We start from the raw sequence: 26,242 nt of genomic DNA, 5'->3' as shown, positions 1-26,242 counted from the left end.
GTCCGGAGGACAGTCACCGTGGGAAACAGTCATGGGGAGGATCGGGAGTCATGGGAGAGCGATCAGGTGTCACTGGGGGGTCAGTCACCAAGGTGGGGGAGATGTCATAATTGGGGGTCACGCGGTTGTCCACAATCGTTAGGGGGGGTCACGATCGTTTGGGGGGTCCGCGATTGTTGTGGGGATTGCTGCAGGTAGGCTTGTTGGGCCTGAGGGAAGCACTCCTGCTCCTCCAGGCCCACAAGCTGTGTCAGAAAGGCACTTAGCTGCAGTTTTGGGCCTTCTCGCTTCCTCTCACGCGGCGTGAAGGAGAAGGCCCGGAATCCCGGCCCCCAGGGGTTACAATCGCAAAACCTTTCAAAATGGAGGCCCGCAGCTTCCTTGAAATGTTTTAGTGACCAACCCGCCTCCTGGGAGCAGGTTGGTTGCCCGTCCCTTGTCCCGCCCCGGTGAAAACTGGAAATGGGCGGGTTGGGGGCGGATCTGAAATTGTTGCAATTTTCAATGCCCCTCCTCCTCCCAACCCAGCCGTTTTTCAGTTAAAATCCTGCCCAACATCTTCCTTCTGGACAATTATTATGCAAACTACTACTAGTGAAACAATTTCAAGTCTTGTGTAAGTTCACTGATCCCACTGCCCACTCCCATTAACTAGGCATTAGGAGGGAGATCTGTGGCCAGTTCCCTCTCCAGCTCTTTGCAGAACTGGATCCAGACATTCCCTTCTAAAATTATGAAGTATTTAAGAGATGAACAAAAACACTTTGAGATTCCAGTTCTGCTTTCTGCCTTCACCATTCTTCAGCATATATCATTTTTCAAATGGTGTTAACCCCTGGTTGCTGAACTAGCACCATGAGCAGGCTTTGAATGATAAGTTTGAATGGCTTTCATACTAATGCCAGAAGCATTAGCAATAAATTATTGGAATTTAAGATATACAATTATCAAAAATGTTGACAATTTTGGTATCACAGAAATATAATCTAGAGGTTCACTAGATTGATTCCTGTGATGAGAGGGTTGTCCTATGAGGAGAGATTGAGTAGAGTGGGCCTATATTCCGGAGTTGAGAAGAATGAGAGGTGATCTCAATGAAACATATAAAATTCTTAAGAGGGCTTGACAGGGTAGATGCTGAGAGTCTGTTTCCCATGGCTGGAGAGTCTGGAACTAGGGGTCATAGTCTCAAGATAAGCGGTCGGCCATTTAGGACCGAGATGAGGAAAAATTTCTTCACTCAGTCGGTTGTGAATCTTTGGACACTATATAGTAAACACATTATAAAGGCATAAACCAAGGAGGCCCTTTCACTCATCAAGCTTTTTACTTCCATAGGCTCTTTACAATCAACTCTATAGTGGACTGTCTAACACAACCAGTTAATCTCCTGAGGGAAGGCTCCATATAAATACTCCCTGATCCCTCGAAGATAAATTCAACGAGATTCTAGAATTCCTTTCTATTCTTACCTGATCCTACATTATGTGTCCATGCCCAAATGCCTTACTTGGCATAATTTCCATGATTCCAGCAGTTCATCCTAGAGTTCAATTATATTCTAGTAGTAGCGTTATCCAGTTCAGGACTATGCTACACATACTATTATGCTAGTTCAGGAGCCATAAAGAGTAGAGGACTGCCTGCTCCAGCCAGCAGGGAGTTAAAATTAGATAGGTGTGGTGCTGCATTTGGAGTGAAATGGCTTTTTTGTTTCACATGTCTGAGTCTGATTAAAACAAAACAGGTACCAGTTTTTGACCATTACCTGCTTAGGGTGACATGATAGACACATTGTGCTCTAGGCAGGGAGAGCAGAGCTCCAGTCATCAGCATTCTCATGTCAGTTCATTTTCAGTATAAACTAAGAGATGACGGTACAATCAACTATCTGCTAACATTAACAAGATTTTAAAATTAAGTTTAAAAACCCTTTTTAGCTTTGCTTCTCACTAGTAGCTGTTGTGCTACAGTTAGTATGAAGTCAAAGCAATATGGGACTACTTCAAGATGGTATCTACTGCTTGCCTAAATTTGATTTGGGTGACCAATCGTACACCCAAGTTACATTATATGCAGAACCTGCAGTATAGCTAACTGGTCTATTATATTGTTGATCAGATTACATGATGGATGAATAAGGGCATTCAGCCCATCCTGTTTTTTAAAAAGATTTCATGGTTTTGCTGCCATTATCCTACCTGGAAGCCTGTTCCATGTATTGACCACTCTTTGTGTGAAAAACTTCCTGACATCAGTCCTAGATTTACCTTTTGCTGGTTGAATCTTGTTCCTCTGGTCTTACCTTCACATTCAGTAAAGTTCTTTGTCACCTCCTTAACATTTCCCCTAACTTGAGAGCTCTGGAAGACTGTCGTTTATACAGTGCCTTATCATGTCTCTCAGAAACATCTTAAAGCTCTTCACATACAATTACTTTGCAGTGCAGTGGCTGTTGGATATTTAGGCAAACACAGCAATCAGATACTGCATAGCAAGATCCCACAAACAACAATGAAATTAACGACCAGTTGATTTGATTTGATTTGATTTTCAGTGGGTTGGTTGAGAGGTAAATGTTAGGGCAGCGGGAGAACCCCCAGACAACCGAGAAGATATCAGCAGGAATGACATCAGTGTGGAGAATCCTCTCTCCGCACCCTCGTCCTTTACCAAGATGGCGGCGGAGCGTCACCTTCGGGGGGCACGTGACCCGTCCCATTGACGCAACGCTCAGGTCACGCGTCAGGCGAAGCGCGAGCGCGAGCGCGGTGAGAGCGGCTGCGCAGCGAGAGGAGAAGGCAAAGCGGTGAGTGTTAACAGTCAGGCAAATTAAGTAATTGTGGCGCACCAGCGGTTAAAATGGTCTGCCTTAACCGCGAAACACGGAGGCTGATGGAAAACGTAATTGGCCGATTTTAACCGGTGCCAGGCGAAACCAAGCCCGAGAAGTCCTGAGTAACTGGCGCCCCAGGGGCGGCTTGTGCTTCTGGGCAGTCAGAGTGTAGGATGGTCGCTAAAGGGAGGGAGGGAGGGAATCGTCCCTGGTCTGGTGTAGAGAACGGCAGGCTTCGGGTGGGACATGGTACAACTGTGGTCACATTGAGCAATAGTTATGGGAACATGAAACCGAAACCTGGGGTGTTGCCATCCGGGCCTTGTTTTGAAAGGTTGGCTTAAAAAGTGCTGCCGCCAGCAGGGGCCATGTGTTGTGAACTCCGATCTGAGTTAGTTATCTCTCCCTTTGAACACTCGCTCAATGTTGTCATCGGATGTTGCTTGTAAAGGTGCAGCTTCTGGGTTCTGTCGCAAACATCACTGAGTAGAACCTTTTCAGATAGAAATAGCACTAACCAGCAAAACTGTAGTGAGAGGGAGCCGAAGCTTCACTCCCTCCCTTCAGTGTTAACGTAAGAAAGGTGAAGAACTTGTATGGTCTGAAAATAAGTTATGTAAAATTAAACAGAATTCTATTTTCTCCCATAAACGTATTGTAACATTTTGAGTGTTGCTTTCCGGAACAAAAAAAGAAGGCGGCCTACTTTTCAAGACCTAAATCGTATAACTGAAATGCACTGTGTCATGCAGAACAGCAAGGGCCCAGGTTCGACCCCATTCTGCACTGGATCAGAAGCAAAATACTGCGGATGCTGGAAATCTGAAATAAAAACAGAAAATGCTGGAAATACTCAGCAAGTCAGGCAGCATCCGTTCTGATGAAAGGTTATCGACCTGAAACGTTACGTCCGTTTCTTTCTCCACAAATGCTGCCTGACTTGCTGAGTGTTCTCAGCATTTTTCTGTTTTTATTTCAGATTTCCAGCATTTTGCAGTATTAATGCCACTGGTCAGAGGGAGGAAAAATCAGCCAGGTTCCCACTTTGGATCATTATCCATTAACATGCATATCTCCAGACAGGATTGGACAACATGGTCAATAACCTGCTGACATTCACTGTCTAAGCTTATGTGAAGAATAGCCATTTATTTAGGTGATGTACGTGAAGTCTGTTGGTGCCTTTAAAGCTATACTACAGCATAAGGCAACACCTTCAGGAGAAAAGGAGAGAAAATGTTTGGGAGGGGGTGGGTAGAATTGAGCCAACTTGTTTCTTTTCTAACATTAATAAACTTAAAGGTGACCCACAAGCTTTCTGGGCCCTTTTTAAACCTTAAAATTAAAGTTTAAAAAGGTGGTTTTGTACAATTGCAGTTATACTGCAATCCAACATAAAGCTAAAATAGTGTAAGATCATCTCAACAGACAAGGACAGTCTCTGGTTTGATCACCAGTATGTGCTAAGTCAGCTGATCTCAGCTGTGACAACAGTAAAGGCGCCAGTTCAGCTGGAGTTATGTTGTGTATTTTTACTTCATTGTGATTTGAAAGCTGCTTTGCATTGTTGCTAAATGTGCAGTAAAACTGCACTATATATAATATTTTTTAGAACGCTTAGGCTGAAGTAGTAGTTATTAAAGTGCCTTAATTAGTATAGAATTATCTTGTGATGTTAGCTTTTTTATATTTTTTAATGTTTTTCTTTCAGAATGAGAAAAGGCAATGATGTGTTCTAACCAGTTAACTACTCCTGCTCTTGGACATACTGCAGAGAATTTGAATCAGGGCCAGCATGCTGTGAATGTTACTGCCATGAACATCAATGGTCCCCACACGTTGGATACGTTCACCCCAGAAGAAACCTTACAGCAAATGGACGAACTTATTAAGGAGAACAATGAGTTAAAAGGTTCGCTTACTTTTCTAGTGCATTAAACAATTTTTATTGCTGGAAACCTGTAATTGCTGTCATTCATTCACAAAATTGTTTAGATTTGGATGTCAATGATTAATGAAATTATAAAAGAGTACATTTCCACCACTTAACAACTCTCCACAGCTACTACGTGTGGAAATGATATATAGTAACAGATCAAGAGCTGCAGGTGAAAAAAATACATTATTTTGTATCATCTAGTTACACACACCTTTACGTATATGGATTTTTTTTTATTTTAAACTTTTTCGGTTCTAGTCTCTGCTAAGGTAATCCACTCCCTTGGCACCATTTCTTGTCTGAAGTCAGGCAGGTGACTTGCTCCTATTTATCCGGCTGTGCTTGTCTTGAATTAGTTCAATTGACTTTAGAAGCAGAATGGTAGGGAATTGGTTTGGAGGTAGGAGACAGAGAGTAGGGATAATGGGTATGTACTCCAATTGGCAGGATGTGACTAGTGGTGTCCCTGGGGATCTGTACTGGGGCCACAGCTTTTCACTATATTTATAAATGACCTGGATGAAGGAATAGAGAGCCATATATCCAAGTTTGCTGACGACACTAAGTTAAATGGCACAATAAGTAATGTAGATGGGAGCAGAAAGTTACAAAGGGACATTGCTATATTAAGTGAGTGGGTAAAACTGGCAGATGGAGCTCAACCTAAGAAAGATAGATCATAGTATTTTCTAAATGGTGAGAAGCTGGGAACTGTGGAGGAGCAGAGAGATTTAGGGGTCCATGTACAGAAATCACTTAAAACTAGTGGACAGATACAAAAAATTTTTTTAAAGTCTAATGGAATGTTAGTTTCATCTCAAGGGAGCTGGAATACAAAGGGCAGAAGTTATGCTACAGTTGTATAAAGCTCTGGTTAGACAGCATTTGGAGTACCTTGTTCAGTTCTGGGCACCGCACCTCAGGAAGGATATATTGGCCTTGGAGGGGTGCAGTGCAGATTCACCAGAATTATACTGAGGTAACAGGGTTAAATTATGAGGGAATATTGCACAGACTAGGCTTGTATTCCCTCAAGTATAGAAGATTAAGGGGTGATATAATTGAGGCATATAAGATGATTAAAGAATTTGATAGGGTTGGTAGCGAGAAACTATTTTCTCTGGTGGGGGAGTCAAAAACAAGGGGGCATAACCTCAAAATTAGAGCTAGGCCATTCAGGGTGATGTCAGGAAGCACTTCTTCACACAAAGGGTAGTGGAAATCTGGAACAATCTCCCCAAAAAGCTGTTGAGGCTTGGTCAATTGAAAATTTCAAAACTGAGATTGATATATTTTTGTTAGACAAGGATATTAAGGGATATGGAACCAAGGTGGGTAAATGGAGTTAAGATACAGATCAGCTATGATCTAATTGAATAGCGGAACAGGCTCGAGAGGCTGAATGGCCTACTCCTTTTCCTAGATGTTTCTGAGACATGATGAGGCTCTATACTCATGCAAGTTTTTTTTTCCATAAAAGCCAGCTTTGTTTTAATTTTTAATTTGGCCAGTGTGGGTATATAGTCCTTAAAAATTATATTTTAAAAATATTAAAGTATGCTTCCATCTGAGAGGAAGTTGCCCAACAGTCCTGTCAGCTGGATAATGGGGAGTCACCTGGGAGATTAAAAGGGAGGAAATTCAATCTAATTTTTAAAGTTGATGTTCAACTGGATTCAACCACCGGCGGTAAGGGTAGGGGAAAAGTAACAAGAATATACAAATCAAGAAGACCATTTATCTCATCTAGCCAGCTTTTTCCATGGATCATATAGAATCTATACTACTGTGGATTTTATTAAATCTGTTTCAGTTCCTTCGGGAAGGTTCTGCATAAATAGTTAAGCAGAACTCTATAATTTTCGTGCTTTCCCACATCTTCACTATTCAACCCCGGCCTGCTGATTTCCACAACACAGGACCAGCAGCGTCCTATGGCGTATTTGATCATTTGTGTTTATATCTGTAACTTCCAAGCCCATTACCAACCAATGTTTATCCAGCTGCTTCACAAAGGATTTATTCAACACAGCATCAACTTATTTTGCTGCAAATCTGTTCTACATACCTGCTACTCTGGCAGGAAACTTGTGCTATTCTCTCAATTTAATTTAAAACCTTGGTTTGGTAGTTCTTTGCTCATCTCAAATTAAGTAGCCTTCAGTATTTTAGAGGCCTCAATGCAGCAGGGAACCACGTTTTTTTAACCAGGAAGTAACATACTAAGTGATGTCAGGTCTAATATCTCCAAAGACACACTAAGTTATAGATCTGACTCAGTGATTTATATTTTGAATACAATTGCTGTCCATTTCATATGTTTGCATCACATGCATACAGGTAAATATTAAATTAAGAGTTTGGTGTTTTATATGGAGGGTACATGTTGAAGGATTAGTGCATTACGGAAATCAGATGACACTGGTACTGAAATTTTGTCAGCCATGACCATTTCCATTGTTGTAATGTGGATTATTAACTTGGAAAATAAAGTTAAATCATTTTCACTCTTAAAGCCATAAAGATGCTTAGTTAAGGACTACGTGTCAGGAAGGTTTTTTTTGTAAATAAAACATACATCTCAGATTGGCTTTTTGAAGAAATGTTGGAAGTATAAACCGCCATTACACCATATGGTGTTGTATAATAGGTAATACAATTTTCAAGTGTAAGATTTTCTAGATGATATTATTAGTGGTTGTAAAGAGAAGAGCTGTTGGCTCTCAGTTGGTAAAAGTGGGTATGATGGTTGTATTGTGGAGCACTCACAGTTGGATTAGCAAGTGTGTGGGTAATTTTGTTTTGAATTTATCCTTCTGCAAAACCTCCCTAAAATGAAAGGACCTGAAAAATACTGTATTAAATTGCTGTGCTGAGAGAATGAGCTAAACCACAGAAATAGAATCCTTGCGTTCATGTAAGAATCATAGCTCTTAATTAAAAATAAGAAGGTTAATTGTCAGTCAGAGACTTGCTTGTATGGAACAAAGAATTTTTAAAAATAAAATTGTTAGTGTGACCCTGAAAAACATTGTTGCAGAGATAGTATCAGATATTACCATGTGAAACTTTCTGCTTCTTTGACAAAAGACAACCACAGCACTGGGACTAGCTGGCTTTGTAGCTTTATATTCTTGGTGCAATTTCAACTGCAATGCTTCTTCAAATATTATCAGGAATAATTAAGTAACAAACAAAAAGCATAAACCAAAGCACTTTTATTAAACTAGAGAACAGTCACTTGCTCTGATTTTGATTTTGTAGCTTTGGAATGTGTTTTTTATAAGCTCACTCTATCAAGCTGCATCTCTCATTTTTCATGTCCATTTAAAAAAAATGTTTTCTCAAAGCTCTTTTATACTTCAGGCATGTGAAGCAAGTTGAACTAGAGGTAAAAAAGACAAAGCTAGGATAGGCACAGAGAACCTAAGATGGGTAGCACATCATACATCTCTAGCCCCACAGTTGAGCACACTTTTTTGCACAAGACTGCTAACTATATAGCCTTTTGAAGTCAACTAGACACAACGGAATGTTTTCTGATGCCCATTCTGCACCATTTTTGGTTTGACAAAATCACAAAGAACACTTTATAAAAGGAATCTGGAAGCTTTTTTTAATTGTACAAAAATTCTGGAGGATTTCCAAAGAAATGGTGAGCAATGGAATCAATGCCTACCCTTATTAGTTATATTTTATATTACTGTATTCCTACAGTAATTTAATACATTGCAGAACTTTTTTTAGTAGGTCAATTAGCTCTCAATTGTGAATAAAAGAAGTGTGCAGTGAAGGGCTTTTTTAAAAAAAAATTATATTTAGTCTTTAACTAAATTACAGACATATTCTTTTAGATTGATTTAATTTACTGGACAGCTTCATATTTTGTTTTTTTAAAGCAAAGTATTGGTGTTTGTGTCTTGCAGAAGCCATCAAGCAAACAAATCATGCTATGAAGGAACGTTATGAAGAACTTGCAACTTGGCGTGAGAAACAGAGAGAAGAGCGGGAGTATATTCAGAATAAATTTGAGGAGGCCAAAACCCGACTAACAGACTTTGCTGCAGAGAACGAAGCCTTAAAGAATAAAATACAAGAACTAAATCAAGGCGGTTTACAGGTATACAGAACAGGAATTTTAAGATTTAAAGCACTGTATGTAAACTTACTTAATTTCACTATAGATATGGAGGCTGAAATATTTTAATTTGTTCTCATTAAGGGGAAATGCTGAAAGGCAATTACACAATGTGAAATAGTTGATTTTAAAAAACTGTCTTATCTCTCCAATCCTTTTACAAAAGAGTGGCCAAATGCCTGGTTAAGAATGAGTTTAAAAGTTCTAAGTGTAGACACTGATGATCAGAATTTATGAAACACTATCCTTCCAGTCCTTTCATGGAATGCAATGATATCATCTGTAGAATGTGGCTAGTCAGGTTTGATGTCATAGAATTATAACTTCAGATTTTTACCTCCCTTATACATTGGAAAGAGTCCATGACTGCACAAATTATACTTAGTCTCTTGGAAGGAATGGGCTTTATGGGCACAATTTCTTCCTCTCATTTCATACTTTCTTATGTTTCTAAGTAATCTGTCGGATGTTATTTTTAAAATATATAATTTTTGTTTTCTGACAGGGGGTACCCAAAGGTGACTCATTCTCTGAAGGTGCATGCTCTAATCCGGTGGAACAAGATGTTCAGCAACTGAAAGCGCTTGTTAGCAGGTTGCAGACAGAAAAAGCTGATTTGGTTGCCATGAATTCAGAGCTCCTACTGAAGTTGGGTGCTGGATCACCGGATGATTCATTTGTTGAAATTCGAATGGTGGTATGTGGGAAAGCTATATAAAGTATATGGAAATCCAGAACACACCAGTTCTTGAAATTGGTTACTGTTACAGTGTACAATTATGTATTTCTACACTAAAAGTAGAACTGAATGCAGTATAAATTACAGTTTTTAACAGGATCCTATTCAATTTATGAGCCAAGTCTGTGGTATTAACCTAATGTATGAAAGTTGAAAAATGCTAGCAAAGCACCTTTATAAAGTGAAAGAATGCACTGCACCATGAAATTGCAGACCTGGGACTAATTGCTGTGATTCTGTACTGTGACATACTGCTTTCAAGAACTTTGCATTCGAAAGGCGGCAAGCGCAAAAGGCTGGGAATGGGGAGAAGTGGAAAGCAAATCAACCTGTACTGTTCATTCAAGTCCTGACATTCAATTCAAGAGCAATAGTGGGAGTACATTGGATGGGAAATGGAGCATGTGCAGGAGATCTAAAAGTCAGGATCAAAATTTTAAAATATATTCAAAAGGATGATAAAATTTCTAAAAATTTTAGAAGATTTTTTTTCTGAAAATTTTAGGTGTAGAATATGTTTTGTTAATTGGATTTCAATTCTAGAAAACACTTTTTTTGAATTTTTTTATGTTTAAATGTCATTTTTAACATTGTTTACTGCAGTGATATAATTGTTTAGTGTAGTTTGCATGCAGTGATGCTCTTTAATTCTGTAGGAAGCTATGGATGATGGTGAATTAAAAGCAACAAAGGAATTGCAGTGTAAGGGTACAGACAACCATGCCACCTACAGGTGAGTGATTTCATTTGTGTGCTTCATTGTCACATCACTAAAATTTGAAGTAAGATTATATGTTATTCAAACATTCAAAGCTACACATTTTGCACTGATTTATTATGTACGGTCTACTCTTAATTTGAAAGTACTTTATGTAAATTCTCCATTCCTTCAAAACAGAATTGTGCAAACAATAGCTATTGGAAAATCCACTGAAATTTTGTTGCTTCACAAGAGCTACTTAGTTCAAATTCAAATTGCTACCTCAAACTAGTGAAATGTACCACTTAATTTCATTTCAACACCATGATCAACATCAGGTGCACAGATGTACCTGCCTTGCCCCGTATGAATGCATTGCATTGTTGGGTGGATACAGAGAGCAACTTGAGAGCGGTTTGGGAATGTGGCTAGTCAGAAGTACAAGACCCTAACCATTGGAAGAAAAATCTAAGATTATCTAATATTTGAAGGAACACCCTGCAGAAATGAAAGTTGTGGCACAGAAATTTAACATCCCTCTCCACCTACCTGAAAAACAAAGAGAGAATCACTGCTCATCAGCTTATCCTGATGCAGAATCATCTTTGCTGAACTGATTCAAGGAAATCAGAGCAGCTATCTAGCCTGGCCTTGCTGTAAAAAGCAAATGAATTCACCAAAGAATATGGAACTGACCCTATTTCTGCATTGTGGATCAGCTGCTTCAAAAATAACCATGCAATTAAGTCCAGGTCCAGACAAGTAGAGGTAAGTGATATTTCCACGGAAAATATTACCAACTGAAATTTTACCTCAGTAAACCTAATGCCATCTTAAATGTGGATGACATTGGCCTTTTTTGCAAGCTGCACTTTTTGAGGAATGGCTGTGACACTTTGATCAAAGTATGGCATCAAAAGGCAGAAAAGTCACCTTGATTGTTGCTAACTGTGGGGCTCACAAAGTGCCTTCATCTAAATGCAATGGATTTCGCCTTTTTCCTGCCAAACAAGACTTCTGCGATTCAGCCAATGGATGTTTGTGTGATGTATGCTTTGAAACAATTCAAGAAGAAATGTTTAGTGCAAAGTGATTGGCATTTGTGATGCTAATGTGCCATTTTCATTGGATGTACTGCGGATAGTCCCCATAAGCTGTTCATCATGGAATAAGCTAAAAGTAGAATCCGTTGCCAACTGCTTTTGACACTGTAATTGATCCCACCAGCAGAGGAAGCAGCTGGAATTGACAGTTTAGGATCCCACACAGGCACTGACAGCTGATTCTGAAGCAGAGAACCTCTTTTTAAAAGGAATATGTTCTCTGTTGCAACTACCAGCACCGAGAGTTTGGAATCTATTCTCAGTGTTGAGGAAGTCCTGAGGTCTGGATTTGTCATTAATATGGAAATCATTGGTGTGCTGGAGGATGCTGCTGCCACATGAAGAAACCTTGTGAGTGGGTCCAGCGCACTGACAGAAGTACAGAAACCAGCCCCCCACCACACCATGGCATCCAATTATGTGCAATGGTTGACAACTAGCTAGATGTCCCAATGGAACTTTTGTCTGCACTAAATAGAATGGACATTTTTGTGGATGAATGTGCTTTTAACAGGTGGCAAACCGCAATTAATGAGTATTTTGTGGTATGACTGAACTTTGTACAAGCTGCGCAATGCAATGCTCAAGTTTTGATCATAGCACTTCAATAATTGCTGTGTTTATGGCATTTTTTTGTTTTCTTGTAGTGCTTTGGTGTTCAGTCATTAAAATTGTTGGATTTACAGGAATAATTTTTTTTAAACAGAAGTTGACTTCAAATTAAGAGGAATAGACTTTAAGAGAAATGAAGCTGTGTATTACTAGACAAGGATAGAGCTAAAACATAATAGCTATTACTTTGTAAGACCATGGGTAAAAACATACAGACTCCCAAAAAAAAACTTCAGATGTGTAAGATGTTGCAATATTATGGGGGAATTTAGAAAAATTAATAGATGTGTGGAATAGAGTCTTGACAGAAGCAGTTAAAGGTAAGTTAAGAGTTGGTGACTTTGACAGTTGTATTGACATCGATACTTTAGAGGCACTGGATTGATTCCTGGGATGAGAGGGTTGTGCTAGGAGGAGAGATTGAGTAGAATGGGCCTATACTCTCGAGTTTAGAAGAAAGCGAGGTGATCTCATTGAAACATAAGATTGTGAGAGGGCTCGACAGGGTAGATGCTGAGAGGCTGTTTCCCCTGGCTGGAGAGTCCAGAACTAGGGTAAGGAGTCAGCCATTTAGGACTGAGATGAAGAGAAATTTCTTCACTCAGAGGGTTGTGAATCTTTGGAATTCTGTACCCCAGAGGGCTGTGGATGAGTATATTCAAGACTGAGCAATAGATTTTTGGACACTAAGGAATTCAAGGGAAATGGGGATAGGGTGGGAAAGTGGAGTTGAGGTCAAAGATCAGGCCCGAGGAGCCATATGGCCTACTCCTGCTTCTATTTCTTATGTAGATAGATTATCAGGTGCATTACTGAGCAAAATGTATTTTGGGCTTCCAGGACCATGAAAGTGTCACCTGTGGAATATTGTTAGTCAGGGCTGAATAATGTAGGTGGTAATGTTGGATTGATACCTTGATGTTCTGCAAGGTCAGTTTCAAGGCTTATAAGAAATTTGACAGCTTTTTCTTTTTGAAAGTTATACTTTAATGGTAATTCGCCTTCCTTGAAAGAATAAATAAGTGAAATTCATGTTTATATTTGGTCAGTTTTAAAGAATGAAAAGTCCTTTTCTGTATTGTATTTTTTTCATTAGCAATAGTTTGAAATAATTAACACTGTGTATTTAAATTATAATATTTTGATCATTGAAAAGCAGGCCAAAGAAACATGATGAAACTGGGAAACGTCTCATATCAGAAGAGCTAACGGTCAGCCAACTTCTTCATATGCTGAGGGACGAGACTCAGAAGTTGGAAAAACTTGAACATGCGCTTCAGTCTTCAAAGAAAAGGTAAAGGGTTTCAAGTCTGTCTAGTCAAAACTAATAGAACCAAAATTTTAAATACTTTGCATTCTAATTCAAAGTCTAATGCAGTAATTTTGAGAATTGTAGATATATAATGGACCCCATTGGTTGTAATGTCCAAAATTCAATTTTATTGTTCATTGAATGTAATCAATTTGATTTGCCAACCTTCTAACAGCTTGATTGGTGCCATAATTGTGTGAACAGTGAAGTTGTCATTTTGTGTGACTTCTTGACATAGGAAGTGAACTAGAAAAAGATAATTCCATTTACTGTTGGTCACATGACAAATTGGATTGAAATTCTAAAGGGAGTTGAAGAAAGGGCAGTAAATACTTTCCCTGTTATAGGACCACAATGAATGGGGTTAAAGGTTGGGAGTCTTTATCCAACTTTTTTTTTAAACCCAACTTTAAATAAGATTCTTGGCCTTTGTACTTGTACAAATAAATAGAGTTTGGGTTCTTTCATCATTTGAGATTAGCTTCCATTGTGCTCCTTCATGGTAAGTACTCACACAACTTGGCAATATTTTTCAGGGTTTCAGAGCTCGAAAAAGTTGTTGAAACAGCTGAAGTTGCAACACAGACTGAGAAGATTGCAGCAGAGCAGCCTTCATCCGATACCAAACAGGAAGTGGCATCTGAGAGTATGCTGACTAATGTCAATGTAGACCAACAGAATGTTGAAACAGCTGCTGCTTCAGGAGAGGGATTGAATACTCCTGACAACCAAGTAAGTGCTTCATAGCACTTGTTGCAGAGGTTTGTAAAACTGAAATGGATTCCAAGGTTGCTGTGAAGGAGATTCATTTGTTTAGGAACTGATCAACGAAAAACGACCAAGGTCCATCTAGTTTGCCTTCTACCATCCTGGTAGTCGCGTGATGCAACAATCAATCTCTTATCATTAGTCAACAATAGACCCAGACATGAGGTGAGGAAACCCCGAGTGGTGGAAAGAAAGAAGATTTGTATTTATATAGCGTCTTTAGCACCTTTCATAACTTCAGGATGTTCCAAAGCGCTTACAGCCAATGAAGTACTTTTGAAGTGTAGTCACCGTTGTAATGTAGGGAACACAGCAGCCAATTTGCTAACAGCATGGTCCCACAAACAGAAATAAAATAAATGACCAGATAATCTGTTTTAGGTGTTGGTTGAGGGATAAATGTTAGCCGCAGCATCAGGAGAACTCCCCTGCTCTCCTCCAAATAGTGCCATGGGAACTTTTATGTCCACCTGAGAGGGCAGACGGGTCCTCAGCTTAATGTCTCATCTTCAGAAGACAGAATCTCCACCAGCGCAGCGCTCCCTTAGTCCTGCAGTGAAATGCCAGCCTAGATTATTTGCTCAAGTCTCTGGAATGGGATTTGAATCCACAACCTTCTTGCTCAGAGGTGAGAGTGCTACTACTGAGCCAAGGCTGACACTTGCATTGGGAACCATAGGTCCAAAGTCACCTGTTCCTTCCAAGCATGCTACACTTACCATATGCCATGTCTCTTATTACTCATACAATGTATCCCGAAATATTGTCTTCTGAAAGAAATCTATCAAATTTGCATTTGAATTGATCGATACTATCTGCTTCTCTGGGGAGTCTGCTAGTATGTAAATCTAGCACTTCACTATCCAATCTTCTTACATGCATAGCTTTTTTTTGTTTCTAAAACCTTACTCTGCCAACAGGTGATAACCATGCCAAGTTGTCATGTTGGGATATTTGCCAAAATGTGAACTATTATTTTCACACCAGTGAAATTGAAAATATATTATTTAACAGTATAGAGGTATCCAGCAACAGCATCGGTCGTGTAAACTATGATTGGTATATGCATAGAATTAGCTCCTTAGAACAAACTGCACAATATAATATATTTAATACCTGCAGCAATATTGCACAGTTATTACATTATACAGTTCCATACTATAAAAAGTCAGCAGTCAGATTAACGGAGTGCTGTTTGTCTATTCAGCCTTCGAATGAAGTTGAAGTATTGAAGTCACAAGTGATGTCATTAGTAAAAGACTTACAGGAAGCCCAGAAAAAACTGGATGAAGCTGAACACATGAAGAAGTCTCTTCAAGAGGGGTAAGAAGTATGCTTTGAAAATGGATAAGTAAATTAAATCTGGAGAAACTCTATATTTATTCTAAAAAGAGGTGTTTTTAATGTTTCAGATATAGTTCAGATTGTCAACGTTGAATTGAGAAGAATTGCTTCTGTAGTCCACTGAAGTCCAATACAGCTGCAGACCATCTAATGTTCAGTTTAAAATACAGTTTGAACGCTTCGCCTTAAGAAGTGGTATGCACGGGTGCCATTGAGACACTGGTCCAGAATTTGCTGGAATGGGACATCTCACGGCATGCCCCGTTAGTTACACTTTTTTACCCTCACCCTTCAGCTCACATTTTTGCGCTGCAAACTTCCGGAAGTGCGAGCTGATAACGGTGTAGCGAGGTCAACAGGACCAAAACTTTATCTCCTTAACCAATGTGATTTAAGGATTGAGAAAGAAACAGAGGAACGACGGAGAGGGAAATAGGGTGAATAAGAATCAAATCAGGCACTGAAAAAGAAATAGGGAGGGAAAGAAAGATTGGATGAAGAGAGATAGAAAGGAAAAATAAGAAAAAATCTGAACAATTTACTACCTGCAGGAGTGAGTCTCCACAATTGTTCCCTTTCTGGGCTGGAGAAGTTGAGTAGCATTGCAGGAGCATAAATCTCGTCATTAAAAGGGTCTTCACCCTGTTAAGTACCAGCCCTAACTTTCTGCGGTGAGTTTAATTGATAATTAATGCGCAAATGCAGCAATTTCTTGAAAATCATGGGGAGGTTGAAGGCAAGCTGCCGTTTTCATGAGGCTAATGATGGAGCTGTGCAAATCGTCCAGCAATTTGTGGCAATTCGCAACTCCTGGGCGCATCTCTCGCCACAAATTGCTGGACAACTTACACACAAATAACAGCATGCGCTTTAAAAGCACTGTTATTTTGGCAGCAAATTCTGGCCCATTATTCTGTATGTAATGATTTAATAACCTCAGATGTTCTGCAAGAGGGAGACACTGAGCGGAGATCATTGTTTCGTACAGGAAAGGAGGGAAAGTTGCCACAAGCTGCTCTTGAGCAACTAAGTTGGTCATAAAGCATCACGTTGAGGGAGCTGGTAGAAGGTTGTCTGCATGGGTTGGTGGCAGAGAACATAGATGCACACTTCTGGTTCGTCCCGTGCCAGAGTAAGCCTGGAAGAGAGTCTCACAGCATTCCAACTCTGTGTAAAGAAGCTTCTCTTGCTGTCTGTTCCAAATCTCTTGGATTAAATCTTGTATCTATAGCCCCTTATTCCAGACCCCTCACCTACTGGAAACCAACTTCTTCTTGCCCTTTCCCATCTTTTCATAATTTTAAACATTTCAATCATACCACCTCATAATCTGTGGTGTTCAAATGCAAAAAAAATTAAAAAATTTACGGTCTTTTGTATTTGTATTTTCTCATAGCATCCTAGTGAATCTGTTTTGTATCATGATAAAACCTAGAATGACATTAGCTTTTTTTTTAACAGCTTATCAACCTGAAATGCTGCCTTTAATATCTTGTGACCTGTATCCCCAAATCCCCCTGCTCTTCCACAACACTGATCCTACTCCCATTCAGAGTATAATTACTGCTGTTATTTTTTTACCAAAATCTATCAGCTCACTCTTTCTGACATTGAATTCCATATGTCACTTTTTAGCCCATTCCCCCATCTTATCAATATCCTGTTGCAGCATTCTTTTGTCGTCCAATGAATTAACATACCTCCTATTTTGGTATCATCTGCATATTTCCCTCTGAGCCCACATCCAAATTATTGATATGCACACTGAACAGTTAGTGGCTTCAGAACTGAACCCCGTGGAACACCAGCCACTCTGAAAAATGGTCCTTAACTCCTATCCACTAACGAACCCCAACATCACTGCAACCAACTTCCTTTCAAACATTTCTTACTGTACGGTTACAGAACAGCATTTGTAGATGCCTGGGAGCAGGTCAGCTCATGGCCAGGGAATGGTGCATGTGGTGAATCATAGGAGGCAACGCACATGCTATTGTTTTATAGCAAAGCATATTGGAACACCAACCTGCTGCATCACTTCACTGGCATAACATAAATTCCCAATCATTCAAAATAGTGTATTACTATAACCCCTCATGGAAATATCACCTGGGATACTGTCACTTGAAGAAAGTTGCCCATCGTTTTAGTCCTGTTGTTAGTATCAGTTTTCTGTTGTTTTCCCATGTCAGAACAAGTTCACAATCATTAAGATAGGAATATTCATCAGTGTTGGCAAGAACTTGTGTCCCATTGGTCTCTGGCACTTTTGCTTTGCTGTTCTTAACAAGCTGCATTACTTAGAATCATAGAGAATCATAGAAGTTTACAACATGGAAACAGGCCCTTCGGCCCAACATGTCCATGTCGCCCAGTTTATACCACTAAGCTAGTCCCAATTGCCTGCACTTGGCCCATATCCCTCTGTACCCATCTTACCCATGTAACTGTCCAAATGCTTTTTAAAAGACAAAATTGTACCCGCCTCTACTACTGCCTCTGGCAGCTCGTTCCAGACACTCACCACCCTTTCAGTGAAAAAATTGCCCCTCTGGACCCTTTTGTATCTCTCACCTTAAATCTATGCCCCCTCGTTATAGACTCCCCTACCTTTGGGAAAAGATTTTGACTATCTACCTTATCTATGCCCCTCATTATTTTATAGACTTGTATAAGATCACCCCTCAACCTCCTACTCTCCAGGGAAAAAAGTCCCAGTCTATCTAACCTCTCCCTATAAGTCAAACCATCAAGTCCCGGCAGCATCCTAGTAAATCTTTTCTGCACTCTTTCTAGTTTAATAATATCCTTTCTATAATAGGGTGACCAGAACTGTACACAGTATTCCAAGTGTGGCCTAACTAATGTCTTGTACAACTTCAACAAGACATCCCAACTCCTGTATTCAGTGTTCTGACCAATGAAACCAAGCAAGCTGAATGCCTTCTTCACCACCCTATCCACCTGTGACTCCACTTTCAAGGAGCTATGAACCTGTACTCCTAGATCTCTTTGTTCTATAACTCTCCCCAACGCCCTACCATTAACGGAGTAGGTCCTGGCCCGATTCGATCTACCAAAATGCATCACCTCACATTTATCTAAATTAAACTCCATCTGCCATTCATCGGCCCACTGTCCCAATTTATCAAGATCCCGTTGCAATCCTAGATAACCTTCTTCACTGTCCACGATGCCACCAATCTTGGTGTCATCTGCAAACTTACTAACCATGCCTCCTAAATTCTCATCCAAATCATTAATATAAATAACAAATAACAGCGGACCCAGCACCGATCCCTGAGGCACACCGCTGGTCACAGGCCTCCAATTTGAAAAACAACCCTCTACACCCACCCTCTGTCTTCTGTCGTCAAGCCAATGTTGTATCCAATTGGCTACCTCACCTTGGATCGCGTGAGATTTAACCTTATGTAACAACCTACAATGCGGTACCTGGTCAAAGGCTTTGCTAAAGTCCATGTAGACCACGTCTACTGCACAGCCCTCATCTATCTTCTTGGTTACCCCTTCAAAAAACTCAATCAAATTTGTGAGACATGATTTTCCTCTCGCAAAACCATGCTGACTGTTCCTAATCAGTCCCTGCCTCTCCAAATGCCCGTAGATCCTGTCTCTCAGAATACCCTCTAACAACTTACCCACTACAGATGTCAGGCTCACCGGTCTGTAGTTCCCAGGCTTTTCTTTGCTCAGAACATTGTCTATTTGAATGCTACCTCTTGGTGACCTAAGTGTGGAAGTGGCTATTTTAAAGAAATAGTTACATTCAAAAACAGTTATGTAAATTTCATTGGAACAACTAGGATGTAAATATCTAAAATGGTTTTACTAGAGCTAGGAGAAAAGCAGCACCTTTTAGACCTGTTTTTCTCTTTACTCCGTTTTATGTGAATGATTCCACACTATAAATGTCCTCCCAGATGGAGGTTGGTATCTGTAGAAGATAATTGAATGATCTTAAAAATGGCAAAAAAGTTTCAGAAATGATGCATGTGCTTCCAGAACGTTTTGATGGACAGAAATACCTATCAAATTCAAACCAGCTTGGAAAATGCAAAACTTTGTCCTGATCCTAAATTTAGCTTGAAGTGAATATTTTAACCACTTTTAGGCCGAAGAATTTCAATAGAGTTTGACTTCTTTGTGGTTGATACAGAAAAAGCATTAACTGTGGTGTAGCAAAATACATAATTATTAATCGCTTGTTCTCTTTCAGATGTCTGGAATTGGAACAAAAGCTGGCTAACAGCCAGGTGGGTATAGAGGAAATGAGGCAGCTGAAGTTTTCCAATGAAAAGCTGAAGCTACAAGTGGAAAGCTTACAATCAGAACAAAAAATTGAGCAGATGAAATTAGCAGATGAAAAATTGAAATTAGCAGAGGAAAAGTAAGTTTTTAACGTTTGGTTTCCTCTTTTCTCTCAAACTCATTATTTACTATTATCTATTATAAAAGAATGATTCATGACTTTGGATGGAGTTAGGATCTGGCTGTGCTGCCATGTCCCATAATTGAATAGCCTGTGGCACTCAGACCTTACTTGAATTCATGTAGTGCTTTATCATGTCAAAATATTGCAAAGTGCTTCATGCAATGAATTATTATGAAGCATATTGATTGTTATGTAGGCTAATGCAGCAAGCATTTTGTGCCGGTAGTGTTCCACTATGAGCTGAATGACCAGTTATCTGTTTTTGGTGATTTTTTTAAAAAAGTGTTGGGCAGGGCAGCAGGAGAACTCATTCCTCCTTGTATATAATACTATAGGATTTTTAATGTCCATATGAGTTGATTTTAAAGTGTCATCCAAAGGACAGCACTTTCAGTACTATACTGGAATATTAGTCTGAATGACAAGCTCAAACCTGGCATCAACTTACAATCTTCTGACCCAGTGATGAGAGTGCTGACAACTGAGGCAACATGGGTTGTGAAGAATGGCTACTTGGAGTGAGTTACCAGGGGTTACCGGCATCTGTAGAACCAAACTCCAGCATAAATTGGCACCTTCAGAATAGATAAGTGAAGCAAATGGGAAGAAAAATTTGCTTTATAAAAATTATTGTCTGGATGATATAAAGGGCATTAATGTTAGAACAGCATTGAAAATAAAAGAAGTTATTCTATTTTTTCTTTTGAGTATGAAAAATAAAATGTTTAGAATAAATGCTTAAATAGTAAAAATATAACTAACCGTACATAATACCTCTTTTTTAGTAATTTACTTATTTTGGTTCTTTCTAAACAGGAGAAAACTTGTGCAAATGCAAGCTGCCTATGATCATTTGTTTAAAGACTACAATGAGCTTATGAAGGTTAAGGAAGATATGAAAACTAAAGAGGTATGTTCATTATTTGGGAAGTATGTCTTTGGGGTTTTTAGTGCTGTGTACATTTTAAAAAGTCAATACGTTTATCTTTCCCTTTTTTTCCCACCACTGTACTCGAACAAATTTTAAAGTCCTGATATGAATGTGCATCACTCCAGAGTGTGCTGCTAGTGTAAATGTCTAGTATTGAAACTCCTGTATGGACTGTGAGGTTGCTTAGCAATGCTGAAATCTAACCAGCTTTAGAGATATTTGATTGATTCAGTGTAGAAACTGATTTGTGTAGCTCATGATCTTTAGGAGTTCTCCTGTTAGGAGGCTGCAGCATACAATGAAGCTGAAATGTCTTCAGTCTGATTTACTTTACTTATTTTTAAATTGTTAAAACCTTGTGCTCATCAGTTTTGAATAGAATAACTTTCTAATTTTTGCACTTAGTATCAGCTGTAGTGTGGGTTAATGAGTGCAGCATAAAACTCCTACACAGTCTTAAACAGCATGTGGGAGCACTTATGCTTGATGCCTCAATGTGGTGGAGCACAGGTTTGTTTTCCCCAATCTGCTGAGTTTCTGATCTTGGCTGAGCAGAGATCAGATGCCTTCCCAAGGAAAGAAGGAAATTTAGAGGAGGAGCTTCCATTAGGATTTCCTTGAATGCTACTTCCTGTTGCATGGCTAGGAACAGCATTGACTATCCTGGGCCAGGAAGTGCATAACTTGGAAAGGAATTAGTACTACCCACAGCTGGGAGTGGGCTGCCAATCCTACTATCTCAGGTAGCATGTTTCCTGAAGGAGGACGCTGGGAGGAAGTGTGCAGGCACCTTCATGGAAGGGTACATCCCCTCAAAGGCGTGCTCTGTTATCTTCACTCAACCTCAGAAGAGCATTTGTTGAATGAACTGATATGACATTTCCAATTTGCACAACATCTATTTTCTGCCAGTTAGTGCTAAATGGTCAGTGATTTTGTTTTTCTTTGCAGTGAACTCAATTGAGACCATACTAATTTTCTCCCATCTACTGGAGGTATTGACTTGTATTTGGAGTACAGCTGTATGGAAATGACAACCCTGATCCCTTTCTCCATTGAAAGCAATGGGTAGCAAGGAGTGCTAGGCGCTGTGTGTTCTCTGAAAGCAATAGTCAGTGAGGAGTGCTAGCACTGAAAACAATGAGAAGCAAGTGGTACTGGGAGCTGAAGCTGTGTCAGTCCCAAAATGTTATGTTTTAGTGCTTAGTTTGTTCCTTCGTTCATTTTTTTTTGGTCTCAAATTGCTATAATATGGGTCCCCAGTTAGAAGGCCAGGCCACACCACATCAACAAATTGTTTTGTGTTTTTATTTTTAAATGGGAATTTTTATGCCGATATCTGCAGTCAAGCCCCATTGTAAGTCTTTGTCCTGGTGTAGTACTTTAAGTAGTTTTCCGGAAGCTAGAAATTTGGTACCTGAAGTCATCCATTCCATGTTTTATGGTTGTTTGCTGAATCTTATTAATGAATACTGGTCAATCCTGGAACAGAAGCCAGTTTCTATCATGTGCTGTTCAATTCTCAGAGCTCATAAAGCAGAAAAAATCACTGACATGAAGCAGAAAATTATGTAACTTGTTCCTGTTCTGACTTGACAATTATAGAAAAGCCAACAGGGATTCAGTATATAAAATAAAAACAGACAATGCTGGAGAAGCTCAGAAAGTCGGGCAGCATTTGTGGAGCAAGTACAGAGCCAAGGAAAGGGGGGGGGGAAGGGAGGGGAGGAGAGGAGAGAAAAGAACAGAAGGGATGGTCTGTGATAGGGTAGAGGGCACAAGTGATTAAATGACAAAAGGACTGATGGTGCAAGGCAAGGAGGGGTGGTAATGGGACAGGTTAAGAAACAAAAGATTGATCAGGAGTAGCCTGGGATTCAGTGTATGCCTTTTGGAAATCTGGCTGTTCTTACACCTGAACAATTGTTTTCACATTTGCTTTACCCATTGATATGTCCATCATCATTCATGATAATCTGGCCTGCTGAAGTATTATGCAGATTATTCAGCTTTCTAATGGATAGTTGAGTTAACAGCAAGTTTGTTGAGCTGTCAACATGTTGAGCTCTAAACTATTGAATAGTCCATTGTTTCCAGTTGCATGCCACAGAAAAAGGAATTTTGCTTTTTCAGATACGGAAAAAAACAAGTTGTGTAGACCTTCAACAATCCCACTCTGATTCCTCAGCTGTGAAGGTTATGACAACCCAGCATCATGTCTGCCTGAGTGGCACATCAGTGATTTCCTAGTATCTGTAAAACATTACCATCACTTGTATTCAGTAGTTAATGTATCAAATGGAATGGGGTAGGAACAATAAAGTATGTGTACAGCAGGAAAGATCATGTCCTTGTGTATGTTTCCTTGGAGTAAGCTGTGTAAAGCAGAATTAACTCTTGGACCGCTGACCGATCCAGACAAAGTTCTAAAACAGAAAATGTTGAAAACACTCAGCACGTCAGGCACAGCATCTGTGGAGAGATTGAACAAGTCAATCGGCCAGATCTTGCTTGAAATATAAACGGTGTGCTAATGACACGAGCTGTTGTTAATGTCCAAATTGGCCAGCAAGTTCAGGGGATTAAGAGATAGGCCTTGTGTTACGAATCTCCAGAACTTACAGGTTGATTTACGCCACTCCACTGTTTGCTTCGCACAAACGGCATCTCACCCTTAGTCTCTCCATTGTTTTTAAGAACTTGCTGGATTTGCACATTAATTGCCCTTTAAACTCACCACAGAAAGTTAAGTCTGGTAATTAATAGCACAAATACCTTTTTAACAACATGATAAGTGTAATGCAGTGCCAATTAATCTCTGGCCCAGAAATTGAACAATTTAAACTGTGGCGTCTCATTCCTTCAGGTGGTAAATTGTTCTTGGAGATTTTAAATACGTCAAATTTTAAATTTTTTGATTTTTTGTTTCTTACTTTTCCTTTGTGTCTCTTTTTCATCTCTTAATCCAATCTTTCTTTCCCTCTCTTTATTTCTCTTTCTGTACCTGTGTTGACTCTAATTCAGCCTCCTTCTCATTATTCCTCTGTTTCTTTCTCAATCTTTAAATCTCATTGATTAAGGTGATAGACTGTTGGTCCTGCCGTTCACTAAGGTCCCAGATGCCCTGTTGCCCTCGCCGTGCCGTTATCATCTTGCGCTTCCAGCAATTTACAGCGAAAAAGATTTTTGAGCTGAAGGGTGCAGAAAAATGTCTAACTAACGTGACATATCGTGAGATGCCCCGCTCCAGCAAGATCCAGCCCAACGTTTCAGGCATTGCCGTTTATCAGGACATGGGTTTATATTTCCGATTTCCAGCGTTTACAATATTTAGTCTTTTGTTTGAGAATTTTTTGTTGCCCTGGTCTAACTGTTACTGTTTTTGTTTTTCAACTTGCACACTTAAGGTACTGCAATAACGTGTCTTTTTTTCTCAGATGCTGACTGACCTGTATATTTACAACATTTTCTGTTTTATATCGGTTAAGTATTGACATCAGATTTGGGGGATTCCTTTGCAAAAAGTCCCAATTGATTTTAACCTGTAACGCTGTCAGGACTGTAGCACTGCCAGTTACAATGTCATGATGTGGAGATGCCGGTGATGGACTGGGGTTAACAATTGTAAACAATTTTACAACACCAAGTTATAGTCCAACGATTTTATTTTTAATCCCACAAGCTTTCGGGGGCTTTCCCCTTCCTCAGGCAGTGTGGAAGTGTCCACACTGCCTGAGGAAGGGGAAAGCCCCCGAAAGCTTGTGGGATTAAAAATAAAATCGTTGGACTATAACTTGGTGTTGTAAAATTGTTTACAATAGTTACAATGTCAGTTACATTAAAAGCTGCTTCCTAAAGCTCTACTTTATACTTACGACTTCAGTGAAGTAGAGTGGAGCTGATACCAATTTTCCATTCATTCCTGATCAGGCATGTGTTTGTTTGCGTCTTTCACCACTGAAATTTATTCTTCATTACAGCCCAAGTGAATTCTGTGTAAACAAATCCACATGCCCATTAGGTTGACCTGAACAGCACTTGACATGATTAGAGGCAAGAAAAAACTGGGATTAAGGGAGATAAATTGGGTGCTGGCCATAAAGTTTGAGAACCACTGGAACATAGTAATAACCTGAGAATTCAATTTGAATTGGTAATGCACAAACTCAGAATAGTGCATGGGGTCATTTGCAGTCCAAAGATTGATGTGTACTGTTCTTTCTCTCAAGTATCTAAATTTTTATATAAAATACGCAATAAGGAGATTTAGTGTTTAATATTGAAGTTTAGCAATCATTGTTGCTTAAGTTTACTGTTTTCTCTTCAATGGTTATTTTCTCCCTTATGTAATGGTTACAAAAGGGGACCGTTTGTGGATGGCATGATAGACCTTTTTTAAATTTCATTTTTTATCAACAGTTCTACTTCTTAAAAATGTTTTTTAAATTCCTTCCATCCCTTCTTCAGAAGTGCCTTCTTTCAGTGTCCAGGACGAGATCAGGAACTGAACTGCTCTTATGAAGGATTGTAGTTTGGAACCTACATGTGACCCACTCAGTGATATACCAACAGGCCCCCAGTGACTATTGTTTTAAATCCACATGCAATTGAAATTTCCTTTGGCTGTTTGTTTTTGAGTGAGCCACACGGTAGAATGGTATGCTAGCAAAGTGCTCCATTTTGCAGAAAGACAACTTGACATTATCTGCCTCAGCTGGTAATTGAACTGCAATTGGTGGTGACCATGGAGTGACCTATGGTCTTCTGGAACTCAGCCCCACTCAAGGGAGTTACTGTTCAAACTAGCCATGGTAAAATTGAGTCTTTGATCCTAGGTAGGTTTTTTTTAAAGGAAAGATTCCACTTCTAGCCATGTTAACAGTTTTGTTACCAAAGGAAAAGCACCAGTCGAAGGCATTCATTGAAGTATTTATGCTGTGTTTTTTCACAACTATAGTAGTGCAAAATGATCGCTTTTTAAACTTTTATTTCTAGTTTGGTCTTATTTTAGCTCAAGCTCATCATAGACCATTAACCAAACTAACTTGTTTTCTGTACTATTTATAAAAAGCAAAATGTTTCTTCCTTTTATTTTTAAATGGACTGCAGGCATGGTAACCCAGTACATTGAAGCACCACAGCCCAGTGCTCTGACATTCAGGTCTCATTGTTTTTCTCCCCTCTTCCACTCCTCTCCCCACATACACTTTGCCGAGCACCCATCCCAACCATATTTATTGGGAAGTGCTCAGTGGCACTTTCCCACAAGGATGGAAGAAAAATTTGAGTGTAATCTGTGATCTCTAGTAGCTGTCCAAGAACACCATTAGCTAAGTGGGGTTTCACCTGATTGCTTTTTTGGCC

At 39.5% G+C, this 26,242-nt stretch overlaps 1 protein-coding gene across 3 annotated transcripts in view; it reads left to right on the top strand.

Moving 5' to 3' along the window:
- The first annotated feature begins 2,743 nt into the window (after positions 1-2,743).
- Positions 2,744-26,242, top strand: part of optn (optineurin) — a 36,155-nt gene continuing 12,656 nt past the window's right edge. For 2 of the 3 annotated variants that reach the window (XM_068005065.1, XM_068005068.1), the window contains exons 1-10: positions 2,744-2,809; positions 4,548-4,748; positions 8,702-8,895; positions 9,419-9,610; positions 10,309-10,385; positions 13,224-13,361; positions 13,916-14,111; positions 15,355-15,470; positions 19,732-19,902; positions 20,764-20,857. In XM_068005065.1, the coding sequence (XP_067861166.1) occupies positions 4,562-4,748; positions 8,702-8,895; positions 9,419-9,610; positions 10,309-10,385; positions 13,224-13,361; positions 13,916-14,111; positions 15,355-15,470; positions 19,732-19,902; positions 20,764-20,857 (1,365 nt within the window). In that variant the 5' untranslated portion in view covers positions 2,744-2,809; positions 4,548-4,561. The remainder of the gene's footprint in view (positions 2,810-4,547; positions 4,749-8,701; positions 8,896-9,418; positions 9,611-10,308; positions 10,386-13,223; positions 13,362-13,915; positions 14,112-15,354; positions 15,471-19,731; positions 19,903-20,763; positions 20,858-26,242) is intronic. The other variant, XM_068005067.1, reaches the window with a different exon arrangement.

The sequence above is a fragment of the Heptranchias perlo genome, chromosome 24, assembly GCF_035084215.1.
Source record: "Heptranchias perlo isolate sHepPer1 chromosome 24, sHepPer1.hap1, whole genome shotgun sequence".
Taxonomy (NCBI): domain Eukaryota; kingdom Metazoa; phylum Chordata; class Chondrichthyes; order Hexanchiformes; family Hexanchidae; genus Heptranchias; species Heptranchias perlo.
Note: the sequence above shows the minus strand (reverse complement) of the source record. Positions and strands in the feature narration are given on the sequence as shown.